We start from the raw sequence: 13,289 nt of genomic DNA on the forward strand, positions 1-13,289 counted from the left end.
AACATGACAACTGATGTTTATTTTTCCAGCTTTTCTTTTTGTCATGAGCGTTGTGTACTGACTGAACAGTGTTGGCTGCAACACAACACTGCTCTCTTTTCTCTCTCACACACACACACTGATAGCAATGTGTCACTGTCTGGTGGTCATAAAACACCCTCAGTCAAACACTACTCTGCTCTCATGCACAACACACTGGCAACACATCCATCCACTTGTACATGTAGTCATGACACTAGCACACATCAAATAATTCACCAGGCAATGAGACATACTATTAACCACAACACATCAAATAATTTCAAACATACATAACTGTCCCATGGTCAAGCATGTTTTGAACCAGTTCAACATAATGTAAAACTTGTATCAGTTTTAAAACCAACCATCAGTTTCTGTCATCCCTCCAAGCATCCATCATGTAATAAACTACAGAAAATCTGATGGCTAGAGGCACACACACTTCTCAGTTCATGTCCATAATTTTGTAGAAAAAGAAAAAGGAGTTCTTTCTGACAACACAAACTAATGTACTGAACAACTGCTTTTTTTTTTCTTTTCTTTTTTTAAACTGATAACTGATAAAACAGATGCAAGTTCCTCTTCAGACAAAAGTGCACAGTTTCATTATTGGCATAGCTTTAATTAAGTCAACTATCGAAAGGAACAGACACAAACAATGGGGAGATTGGGAGTTGATGGAATTCAGAGCAGACATCACAAGGACAATGCAGAGATCTGTTATTAGCCAGTTAGTCCACAGTTAGCAAAGTTGCCTGTCAGAGAGCTAACACTGTTTTCACTTTCAATAAGGGATTGTGGGCAATGTGTTCACATCAAGCAAACACAGTAGTCACTGTTTGTTTCCTTCTACTCAAGCCTGTGGAAAAGCAATGTCCCCACAGTGTAGCAGCCAGGACATCTGTCCTGAGCCACAGACTATGCTGAAAGTTAGCAATGAAAGTTAGGGTATATACCTTTGTTCATGCATACCCTGCTTATGCCGGTACCACACTCACACAACCTGGTTATGTGTGTGGACTGCATACAACTTACAACTTCTTGCTCACATGCAGACCATGTGCACTGAAAAAAGGTACTCGTGGACAGTGATGCACTGTTCACGGTGAGAACTGCACAGCACACACACAATAATGCATACATATTCCTGACACTGATATTCACTCCTACACCATCTGAAGTGACTGAACATGTGGGAGGACAAATGACAAAGTGGTTGTGGTCAAAATTAAAGCATTCATTGAGGGCCAGTGCTTTTGTTCAGCTACAAACAACACTGTAACTTCTTCACACTATGGAACATGCTTGTCAGGTGCTGAAGTCAATTAATACAACTCTTTTCCAGGAATCAACAGAGGAGATGGCAGGTCATGTTCAATATAAAACATGACTTGGAATTCCTTATGGTTACTTGGGAAAAAAAAGAAGATAACAATGAAACAGCCAATATGAGAATACAACAGTTTTACTGAACTTTAGGGTGGGGTTAAGATTCTTTTAAAAAAAATTCAAAATGCATATGCCTTTTCTTTTTCAAAACTGATTGTACATTTTGTTCTTTTATACTTTACAGCCAAAAAACATAATGGATTCCATGCCATGAACATCCTCAAATTGTAAGCCACAATTAAGAAGCCATTCATAGGTTAAAAAAATATAATTTTATCTGTGTGCTTCAGATTAAACATACTTGCTTTACTAAACAGAGGCGCCTATATCAATTACAGTTAAACATTTTTTCTTTTTTGCGACGGATGACACTTTCTTTCTAAACACAGACTTAAGAAATTAAGTGATTTGATTTTTACTGTACTCTTGAAAGCCAGCCACACTGGCAACCCATGGGTACCACCATTTCCCTGACCACTCTACAGGTATACTTAGTTCATTCACACCATGAGCAATTGAAGTAGGCCCCATGTTAACACACCATCTTTCAATGGCATGGCCTTCCCCTGACTCAAACTCTAAATTGATCCTAGCACCTTTATGATATACTATGCAAGGCAAGTTAAAGACAGGCAGCCATGTGACAAAAAGGGGAAAGAGTGGACACTGGGATGTCATTCAACAGACATTCCCCTCATCTGTTGTGATGGTGCTGACTTGACTGACACCCTCTTTTGAACTGAAATGTTCCTAGTGATAATGACAACAACAAAAAAGCATGATACTAACATACTGACTTGTAAAAAATGTCCCCCCCCTCCTTTTTTAAAGAACTTTTGACAAGTATTATGACATGAAAGTACTGCACATTCTGTGTCAAGTTTACCTGAAGGGTGCTACCCAAACCAAGTGCCCTGTTTCTTACCTTTTGTCCAGTACTGATGTGTCAAGGTCAGTTCTGCCAACACAGCTGTGAATAAATTTGTCTTATGTAAGCACATACACAGAGTGTGTCCATGCAAAAAATGAACATAGCCAGCTGCCTATGACAAATACTGGTGAGGTTTTAGACACTTACCATTCCCTGTACTCCTATACTGCATTATCTCAAGGCCTCTGGGTAAAACCCTAAACCTTCACCCTGAATCAAAGCTATCATGACTCCTTTTGCTCAAACTTGCTGATTGCCAGTTCAGTTCACAAGACTGGACTATTTCCAATATGGAGGAGCCCAGGCTGGTCATCAGTAGCAGTCATGCTACCTTTTATTCTGGATTCTTACCCCAGAATTTCTCTCCTTTCTTCATACACTCTCTCCAAGCAATCCACCTAGCTCACCCTTAACATCACATCATATTAAACTTTCAGCCTGCATTTCAGTGTGCATTCACTCCACATTCATATGGCCCCGTTTATACAAGCAGACAGGCATTCACACCACGATCAGCACCAGAACCCAACCCCACCAAGCGATGAACACTGACTCAGTGATGATCTCCATTCACACACCCTGGCACTTCCTCTCTTCACAAGCTCACACACATGCCAAAAAGAGTGGCAACCATGGCAGTAGACTCCAGATCAGGGATCAACATGTTCACCACTTCACAGAAGTGATCAAGTGGAGGGAAAGAGAAGAAGTGTGTTCAGTCCCTAGTCCCCCTCTAAGTGGACCACTGCACGACCAGCAAGGCAACTCACTGATCAGTGTTTCACTATGTGGTGACATCCACCCTTGTTGCCCATATGGCCGTGTTCTTACTTTAACCAAACACTGTGGTGCTTCCACTACAGGCTGTGCTCAGCTGGCAACACCTCCAGGGATTCCCACACCCAACTCTGCAAGAACAAAACGAGTCACAGTGGCACTTTCGTGGACTGGCTGCATGAGAGGGATGCTGCCGATTGTTGTCTGGGAGCTCAGGGTGTCAATCTTGTAGTGTGCTGCTAACAGACCTCTTCAATGCCAGTCCTGTCCTTTGGTTTGAAGATATCCACTCTGTTCTGTGTTTTGTCACACCTATCACAATCTTAGTAACAGCCCTCTGATGGCTGCAGGTCTGCTTCACCTTGTATCACACCAAAGACATCAACATTTCCTGTACCAAACCCTCACTACTGCAGGCTTCAGTTCTATACTCTGCTGTTCTCTTGTCTTGGTGGCTCTCACTACTCCCCACAGCACACAATACACCAACCTACCTAGCACTAGCAAAAAAAAGCAAAAAAATAAGCAAGCAGTATCAGCTATCCTGAGGGAGTGTCCAGTGGCGCAACCTGGTGGTTTGCTGACAGTGCCAAAGAAGCCTGCCAGTCCCTGAAGGCATCTCCTTCAGTTCACCCTGACAACACCCCTCTTCCACTGCACTCATGTCCTTGCATCCTATGGCTCAGTCCTGCATTTCCTCAGGGATTTCATGAGGTCCCAGAATTCCTGGCACAGCCATCTGCACTTTGCGTTTCTCATCCTGGGCTTGGCGAATGGCCGTCTCCCGCTCTTCCAGGAAAAGGTCACTCATGTCCTCACCTGCAAACTCCTGGACAACAAAGACAACACTCCCAATGCACATCACTTCTGGAAATGAGGCTGTTCTATCCATTATATTAAATAATATAAAACCACCACCACTGTCTGAAAATTTCTAAATATAACTTGCTGATGTTCCATAAGCAGTATCAATAATCTGCATGTGCAATAGTTATAAACATTAAAGCTGTTTCCCCCTGTAACAGTCGTAAGCAAAGAAAATGAAAACAAATGAGTTCGTTTTTGGTAAGACCAGGCTGAGAGAAACGGAACAGTTAATATGTTATTCTTAGTAATGGGGTGGACAAAAATGTAAACCAAACTCTAAAAGGCTCAGACTGATGAAACGAAAAATCACTTTGATAATTTTGTGTCACAAACAACTTAGTCTGACTCCCTTTTGCATTAGTTCCCTCTTAGCATGGATATATTTTTTAACCACTGCCTGATTTTTGCTACAAGCTCAATGTTGAAAAAAAAGTTCAAAATGCATCAGTTGGCAGGCCTTTGTAAATCTATGTCACATCTTCAGCATCCCTATACAATTACAGTATACAGTTTCCTGTGGGAAAGGAGGAGGAAAGACTCACCCTGATCTGCACAAGGAAGTCTCTCAAGTGCTCCTTGAAGGCATTGAAGTCTTGGTCAAAGCTGAATAGTCCTTCAATGAAGATTTTGATCTGAGGCCTGAAACCCACACACCATATCCTGTCAAGAGTCCATTCAAGCAACACACCAGTTAGTACAGCAACACTTCTAATATTATTTTTCAGCCAAGACGTTATCAACAGAGAAATTACTCAGTAAAAAACAATGCTGCTCCATGAAAATCTTGTAAATGACAACCAGAAAACCAGTTTATGCAAATCCACAATGCACCACTGAATTATGGGCATGTGTGTTGAATCATATTTGGGTGGCATGGCAGCTAGAAAAATCTTTATTATTTTAATTTCACTTTACCAGAGGAAGGAACTGGACTTCCTACAGCTGGTTTGCTTAGGGAGTCCACAGGACTCCCACTCGGGCATTTTTGGGAGTCCTCATGTGGTTCTAGAGAGTTCAGTCAGTTGCAGGTCAAGAATGCATTCTTTCATCCAAACACATCACACACTGCATTACAATAAGTTCACCTGCACACACACACTGAATGAGTGAAAGAGACACACACACACACATTCACTCACAAACACTCTCTCACTAAGAGAGAGGGAGATAGAGATATGCATGCACACACAAAGAGAGAGATACACATGCACACACACAAACAGAGAGAGAGATACACATGCACACAAAAGAGAAATAGATACACATGCATACACAGACCCCCACCCCCCAACACACACATACAGAGACATGCACACAGTGAGAGAGAAAGAGTGAGAGGAGTGAACCACTGAAAATTAAGCCGTACAAGGATGGTGTTTGAAAGTTTGTCGATCCTGTCACAAATGCATTTATTTCTCGAGAGTTGCACGATGACCTGACTGCGAATTTCACATAAATTCTGCACTTCATTACATGTGTGTCTTCATTGTACTACAGCCACTTGATTTCTTACTCCCATGAACGTTGATAAGTGCAGCTCTTCTTTTTCTGTGATCCATCCCCTTTTGAAGCTGGCTGATCAACTTCAGCTGATTCAGAATCAGCCTTTTTGTCGGCTTTGCGTTTTGGATCGTGAAGCCAGGATAGGGGAGGCATTTTGATTTTGAACCGTTTCACAGAATACTCGACAAGCCTTGTTGTGAACATACCAAAAATGGGCAAGTTTCTGTAAAGGGAGATAAGATGAAAGTAATAAACTTTGCAGCAGTCGCCGATTTTGTGAAGATGTCAACCGAAAACTAGTGAAAAGAGAAGAAGCGAATGCTGTTGTTTGACTGTGCACGTTCACGTTCTGATCGATGCTGATTTCATAGTGCGTCCCACGGACTCCCTAGTTGAAGCTGTAGTGCGTCCTCTCATTTTAAAGAGTCAGAGACGCACACATGTGTGTTAACAGAAGCCCTGAGGAACGTCCCTGACTGCAACTGATTCTAGGTTTACGTGTTAACTGTATGCAACTGCACTAGTGGGTCACGGTAAAGTATGTGTAGTGAAATCTGGGTTTACATGTTAACTGTATGCCAGCGATCAAATGTGAGAGTGAATGTATTCTGATTACAACTGTGAAGTTTTTTGTTTTTGTTTTTTTACACAGAAGAGAGAGAGAGAGAGTGCACTCAGCATCCTGTCAGATAAATTACAGCGAGTAAGGGAAATACACATATGTACACACTGACAGACTTACTCATTGAGATGTGGAAAGGCTGTTTTGAGGAGATTGAGCAGGAAGTCCTGGATGTAGGCAACATTCTGTGCTGCAGGGTGGTTGGGAGAGAGGGGGGCAGTGATCTTATTGGACTCCAAGGCCACAAACATGGTGGCCAGAATGGTGGCTTGCAAGGTAAGACCTGTCAACACACCACCACCAACAGTATTACAACTCCTTTCTGGACTCTTACATCAATCCTACACAAGTCATTATATACACAAAGGCAAGTACAACATGGCTCCATATCACTAATCTAAAAAGAACACACATTTTTAACAACAAACATATTGGTATCAACATTATTACTACAGGACTCTACACTAAAATGTCAACAGTCTGAAAGATACCAACAGAGAGATGTTATTATTGCAGGGCTCTACATCCAACATCCACAACTGTTCTACTTCTTGCTGCCTCTCTCAGCTACATAGAAAACCGTTACATTTTTGCATGTTACACCAAACCCTTTCTTACTTCATACTCACAATAAGAATGAAATGATCTTGACTGATTTGAACATCTTCAAGTGAACAAATCAGATCTATTTAATCAAGAGAGAGAGAGATAGAGAGAAAGAGAGAACTTCAAATGATAAACTCACATCTGTCTAATCAATAGAGAGGAAGGGGAATAAAGAGAGGGAGAGAGAGGGGGGGAGGGGAGAGAAAAAGGGAGGGAGGGACAGAAAGGGGGAGAGAGAGAGAGAGAGAGAAAGAGACAAGGAGACAGAGAGCTAGCTGACCAGCAGTGTGGGAGCTGTCAGTGATGACAGAGAAAAGGTGTTGCAGGATGTCTGTGAAGTAGGTCTGGTAGAAACTCTGAGCGGCCACCTCCTCCCCTGCAATGTTCTGCAGCAAGGTGTACAGGATGTCCAGCCCAGTGTCAGCCACATTGCGCATTGTGTGTTTGAACGCCCAGATGATGGAGTCCAACACCAACTTGAACTGGGCCGGGGGGATGTTCAGCAGTGCTGCACACACACAACATCATACGGTCCTCAACTATGCTCAGTTATCACTGTACCCATCTTCACTCCTCACTTCTTTTTATTTGCATTCCACTGTTCAAGCATCTTAATCAGATCAGGATAATTAAGAAGAGATGTCCAGACTATGCAAAACCAAACCAATCTGTAGTCTGTTACAGTGATTCTCACTATCTGTCTCCTCTGTCTTTCCAGCCACCTCACATCAAGGAGTGCAACTGAAAAGGTGCAGCAGCTTGATTCGGAAATCTTAGACTCTTATATGGAGATCAGAAAGCAAACACTCCCTTCCACCTGAACCACAATCAGCCTGAACTTCCCCGTTTCTCATGTGGATGTTCAAAGCATGGTCAGGCCATCCTGTTAAGACTGCTAAAATAACCACACTGTTTTGCTATCATCTAAATTTTGGCATTTCAGTGAAATTGTGACAAAATCCACGCCACAGCAAAAACAACAAATAAACAAAGCAATCTCACCTTGGAAACAATGCGAGTTCACAGCCTGCAAGAGCAGGAAGAAGTTGGTTCTGTGTTCTGGGTATTCCTCAAAATCCTGCAACACACCACATGACACTTGTCAAACAGTATACAATTTTACTCAGGCATGCTGACTGGTCACACAGCATGTTACAAGAGGCACCAGTCAGCATGTATAGCAGATCAATGCTGACAAGTTTGTAACTAGTGTACATATCACAACTCGGAGAAGTGGAATCTAAGTTTATAAAACTGCAGATTTTCCAGGTAAAACCTATCAGCTTAATACAGCCTGTAAATGTAAACTTATCATCTGAACACATTCTGTAAATGTGACTCAATTCATGGTCTGTGGTTATTTTGCAGTGCAACTCAATTTCAATGGCTAGTAGCTGTGAGTGGCCTGGATTTCTATAGCAGGTTGCCTAAAAAAAATATGTTCACATGCAAGCACTAATGAAGCAACATCACCCACCTTGTTGATCATGGCCAAGGTGCACTCAAACACTGCATCGAAGATCTGTGGTATGCTCTGTGTAATGTGGCTCTGAAACACAATGGCAACAACTTTGTCACTAATGCTGTACCATAGTTCATATCAACATATTTATGTAAAACATCACAAATTCATGAGGATTATAAAATCTCGACAATAAAAACAAATAAATATATATATATTTAGGCCAAAGTAAGTTTCAGTTTCAGTAGCTCAAGGTGTCACTGCTACACCACATCTGCCAAGCAGATGCCTGACCAGCAGCGTAACCCAAAGCGCTTTGTCAGGCCTTGAGAAAAAAAAAAAAAAAAAAAAAAAAAAAAAGTCAGAAAGGAAAAAGTACCAAAGTCAAAAAGGAAAAGTACACCAAAGTCAGAAAGGAAAAAGTACAGAAGTGGAAACTACACTTTGTTGCTTCATGCTAGAGCATGTTAAGTGCAAAGTCTAATTTTGGTTTAATTTCAAGTTCATGATGGATGGGATTTTGGTATTAGTATCTTACAATCACAAAACCATGTGAATCTGGGGGAAAATCACGAAACAAAACCAGAGTGTACACATTAAAACACACATCCAAACTCCAAAATGGTACATACCATGATGGTTTACAAGTTAACAAGCCAGTATGGAAACAGACAGGAATTAGTGCTTGCAACAATGTACTTTTGGGAAGTTTAATGTGCTTTTGGTAAGTCTACAATATACTTTTAGTTGCAAGAAGCAGAGAACTGAAATAGGACACCAACAAAGTGCCCGACAAATGGGTAGAGGTATACGTCTAACCCTTTTCCGCACATCTACACTACAAATGGGGATGGGGAGTATCTACCTCTAGCCTGTTGACAATGGTGGCCATGGTGCTCAAAACCTCAGGTTCCCGGGCAGCAGGGACATTTCTTTGGTAATCCAACAAGACAGCATCCAGCAGGGGCAGGATGAAGTTCTCAGCCACCATTTGTGGGTCGTTAGAACGACTGACCCATCCTGAGATCAACTTCAGTGTCTCTTTCTTCACTGTGCGCATGCTGCGGATCAAAGGCTGCTTGGTCACGCTCTCTCCATTGGTGGCGATGGCACTGGAGATGTTTTCGCTCATCACTTTGTAAACATTCAGCATGTCCAGGTAGATTCGACCCAGCTGCAACACACACCAACCGTTATTTGTAGGGGCTTGGCATGGAGGAGGGATGGACACAGAGGAAAGTTAAGTCAGTCATTAAGACAGTGTAACTAGCATACAGTGAAAGATTTCGGCAGCGGGGGGGCCTCCAATCCACCCTAAACAGCCTGTCTGGAAGAATATCAAGCAATATAAAGTCCATTCATGACAAAGACAGTGGCTTGATAAAGTCCATTCATGGCAAAGACAATGTGAATTCAGCAATAATTTTGCATTCTTAAACAGATTCAAGAAAATCAAATTCAAGTATGTTTGGTAATGAGTTACATTTAATAAACATCTTTACAGAAAATGCTCAATACAATGAGATGCTATATCATCTCAATGTATTGAAAGCTAGGTGTGCATGCATGTATGCAGGCGACCCTACCTGGACCACATAGGGGTGACCAAGGGCCTTACAAGCCCTGACGTTGGTTTTCAGAATGTTGCCCAACTGTTTGACAGCATCAGGATCTTTCAGCACCTCCACATTCTGAGTGGCCTGGTTGATGATGCCATCCCACACCTGGTTGGGCAGCAGCATGTAGCGTTCTATCAGGTGTTCCTGGGCCACTTGGTCTGTCTGTGCGCTGATCATCAGACCTACTGCCTCATAGAATGTATGCACCTGCAAACACATCATTGTATACCCATCAGGGTTTTCCCGTGGTCTGTGTGAATACATCATCAGGCCTAATGGGTATCAGAATATGGATACCAGCATTAACATCAAATAGCTGACTAGACTTTCAGAACCAAGTGAAGTCCAACACTACAAATGGCATTTTTCTTCAATGATTCTGACAACAATCTTCAAAATAAAAGTGTATGTGAACCAGACACCCACCCATTAAAAAAAAAAAATCTGACTGCTTGACACATCTGAGCATCAGTCAGTTCTACTCACCTGGAACTATGCATAAGCTTGACACATGTAGTTAGTAATCATTTAGACTTTTCTTTGCATATAAGTATGACTGACACATTTAAGTATGCATCAGTTAATACTCAGTTTGAATACAAGTATAAATGTGTTCAACATGTATATATACACATGTGTGTGTGTGTGTATATATATATATATATATATATATATATATATATATATGTATATATATGTATTGGTTAAGACAGACCAAAAACATGTATTGGACTTTGGTTCACATGTAATTATGCAAATATGTACCTGTTGTGGTTGGAGATCACAAATGATAGTGTTGATGCCATTCAGGATTTCTTCGATGAAGGGCATAACCTCTCCCACCTGCACCTGAACAAAGTGGCGGCGACACTTCTGTGCAATCTTGATGAAGGTGTCACAGGCCATGTCTTGTACACCATCATGAGTTTCTGGACAGAAAAAAAAACACTCCTCAGCATGGGACTCTAGTACCATACTTATTGTGATGGTTCACATCACTCTACACTGGTGATAGATGTTTTACTACTGAGGTAAAATATTCACAGCTTGGCAACATATTCTTCTGAACTCACACACAACATACACCTCTGCACACCCTCTAGCTACATACACCTCTTTCCACACTACACATGCAAACACCCCTTCACCTTTCACCACACACACTTGGCAATACTGACCATGCATAAACTCAAACAGTTTGTTGACGACAGTCTTGAGGAACCTCCAGTGTGCACGTAAGAAACGTGGATACTGGCCCACAACGTACATGATGTTAGATGCAATGATGGCTTTGTTGTCCTTCCCACGCTTCTGCTCACATAAGCCCAGGAGGTCCTGCCAACACAACAGACCAATGTATTCCATGTACTGCTGCTGGTTTCATTCACAGCTTCTGTGGGCAAGGAACACCGGTGACAGTATACAACACTACCTGTTGTGCATTACATCACACACAACAATCACCTCTTCCAATACTACCTAGTGTGCATTATTACATCACACAATAATAGTCTCAACAGCAGAGGAGGATGAAAGTCCCCTACACATAGGTGAGGGGTAGAGAGAGTGGAAGGGGAGGTGGGGGGGGGGGGAGAAAGAAACATGGAGGAGCGAAAGAGAGAGAAACAAAATTCTTCTACAAAAAGAAAAAGCAAGGAGAGAGAGAAGGGTGGACTGAGGGAGAGAGGGAGAAAGAGAAAGAGAGATAGAGAAAGAGAGGGAGGGGAGTGGTGGTATTTTTCCATTTGAAGTTTTTAACAAGTCTGAAGGAAAATGTAATTTCAAAATATACTTACAAATGTACTTACAAAGCCTGGATCTTGTGCAGAAACAAATCCAAGTCATTATACACATAACACCGATCCAGTGGGATGTAAGTAAAGAAAAGGAAGAGATAAAAACTTGTATCAAGTACACAGAAGCTTTGAGAAAGTCTGTAGACTGGAACTGGGAAACTGGGGGGAACTATTTTAGGAAGAAGTAGGTTTTAATTTGGACAGAGGAAATGAGTGTTGCAAGAGTGGAGTGCTTTGTGTCTTACAGGAAGTGTAAGAATGAAACAGACATAAGCTGGCTTTCACTTCTGACTGGGCCATTCTAGACAAAGGGCACAAAGTACTCCACCCTAGCTAGGAACAGTAGCTTCACCAACTTGACAAAAGACAGGAAAAGAGAGAGAGAGAGAGAGAGAGAAGGGAGCAGGAAAGAGAGACATAGATACTGACTTTTATGACTGTGACAAGGAATCTCTTTTCATCATCCTCATGCATGGCACCACTGATGGAGCCAATGGCCCAGCATAGCTGCAACACACAAAGAAAAATATAATGTCAAACACAACATCTTGCAGTTGTACAACATGTGAACATGCGTTCTTTGATCTAATCATTCACGAACGTTTATAAATGGTAACCTCTTGCAATTCCTGGTCGCCACCCAACCCTGTGCACTGACTGAACAGTAATGCATTTCATAAGACAGGACCATAACAATCCAAGTCTACTATTCACAGTGCTCAGTGAATTTCATGACAGCCAAGTGGGTTGATCCAGTCATATCCTTGATGGTGGATGCAGTGACTTACCGTGTTGAGGTTTTTCCACGACCACTCAGTGCCATTGACTTGGTTGTGCAGTTTCTCTGTCATGATGTTCTCTGTGTCTGTGTAGTCCAGATGGGTCAGGTACACTGCAACACAGACACAACACTGGGTCAACACTTTGATACATGGGAAACTTGTCCACCATTACATCACCAACATTCCATGCCATGGCCTCTAACCAAGGCCACACTGTCAGCTATCTACACATCCACACTGCATTTTACACCAGTCCCTGTTACGTGAGAATATAGGGTGTTATGACACAGCAAATACAAAAACCAAGATGACATCAACAGACTGACAAGCTGCCATGTGACACACACAGTATAAATAATAACCCACCTAGAGTCTCCCTCATGTTCTTGTACAGGTTGATGGAGTCTGTGTCTTTCATGAACTCTCTCACCACCTCTCCTTGCTCATTCTCCACAACCAACACCTCCTCTGGTTTGGCCATGCGGGAAATCATCACCTGACGTACCTGCACAATAAATCATAACTTAGATGTTTTGAATCTTTATGGGGTAACTTGGACATAATCATCCAATATGTTAAAGAAGGGCTCCCAATGAATGCACAAATCTAAGTCCGACGCATTAATGTTATGTCAATCATCCCCTTGAAATTTGTCTGATGTTAGTTCTTTAAAGCTTGTGTGCTAAAACAGCACATAATGTGTTGGGTTGAGTTCCACAGTGGACAAGACAGGAAAAACACATGCATATGACAGGGCTAGATGAGCAAAGGAGTTCACCTTGGACAAGCCAACATTAGAAAAGAGGGAGATCCAGTTTGGACAAGACTGTGGCCCCTATCTGAACTGGAAAATACAAGGGATCTTAAACTTTGCTGCTTATAGCTAACTCACTATAAAGGGCCGTATTGGGGCT

General features: G+C 42.0%; 1 protein-coding gene across 2 annotated transcripts in view; it reads right to left on the bottom strand.

The window, feature by feature from the left end:
• Window positions 1-13,289, bottom strand: part of LOC143296447 (exportin-1-like) — a 24,613-nt gene continuing 11,324 nt past the window's right edge. For both annotated transcript variants that reach the window (XM_076608378.1, XM_076608379.1), the window contains exons 12-24: window positions 12,742-12,880; window positions 12,382-12,485; window positions 12,023-12,100; window positions 10,976-11,132; window positions 10,563-10,726; window positions 9,765-10,004; window positions 9,044-9,352; window positions 8,194-8,265; window positions 7,719-7,794; window positions 6,997-7,224; window positions 6,231-6,393; window positions 4,528-4,624; window positions 1-3,947 (exon numbers count right to left, since the gene is read on the bottom strand). In XM_076608378.1, coding sequence (XP_076464493.1) covers window positions 3,801-3,947; window positions 4,528-4,624; window positions 6,231-6,393; window positions 6,997-7,224; window positions 7,719-7,794; window positions 8,194-8,265; window positions 9,044-9,352; window positions 9,765-10,004; window positions 10,563-10,726; window positions 10,976-11,132; window positions 12,023-12,100; window positions 12,382-12,485; window positions 12,742-12,880 — 1,974 coding nt within the window. In that variant the 3' untranslated portion in view covers window positions 1-3,800. The remainder of the gene's footprint in view (window positions 3,948-4,527; window positions 4,625-6,230; window positions 6,394-6,996; window positions 7,225-7,718; window positions 7,795-8,193; window positions 8,266-9,043; window positions 9,353-9,764; window positions 10,005-10,562; window positions 10,727-10,975; window positions 11,133-12,022; window positions 12,101-12,381; window positions 12,486-12,741; window positions 12,881-13,289) is intronic.

This window comes from Babylonia areolata, chromosome 21 (genome assembly GCF_041734735.1).
Source record: "Babylonia areolata isolate BAREFJ2019XMU chromosome 21, ASM4173473v1, whole genome shotgun sequence".
Taxonomy (NCBI): domain Eukaryota; kingdom Metazoa; phylum Mollusca; class Gastropoda; order Neogastropoda; family Buccinidae; genus Babylonia; species Babylonia areolata.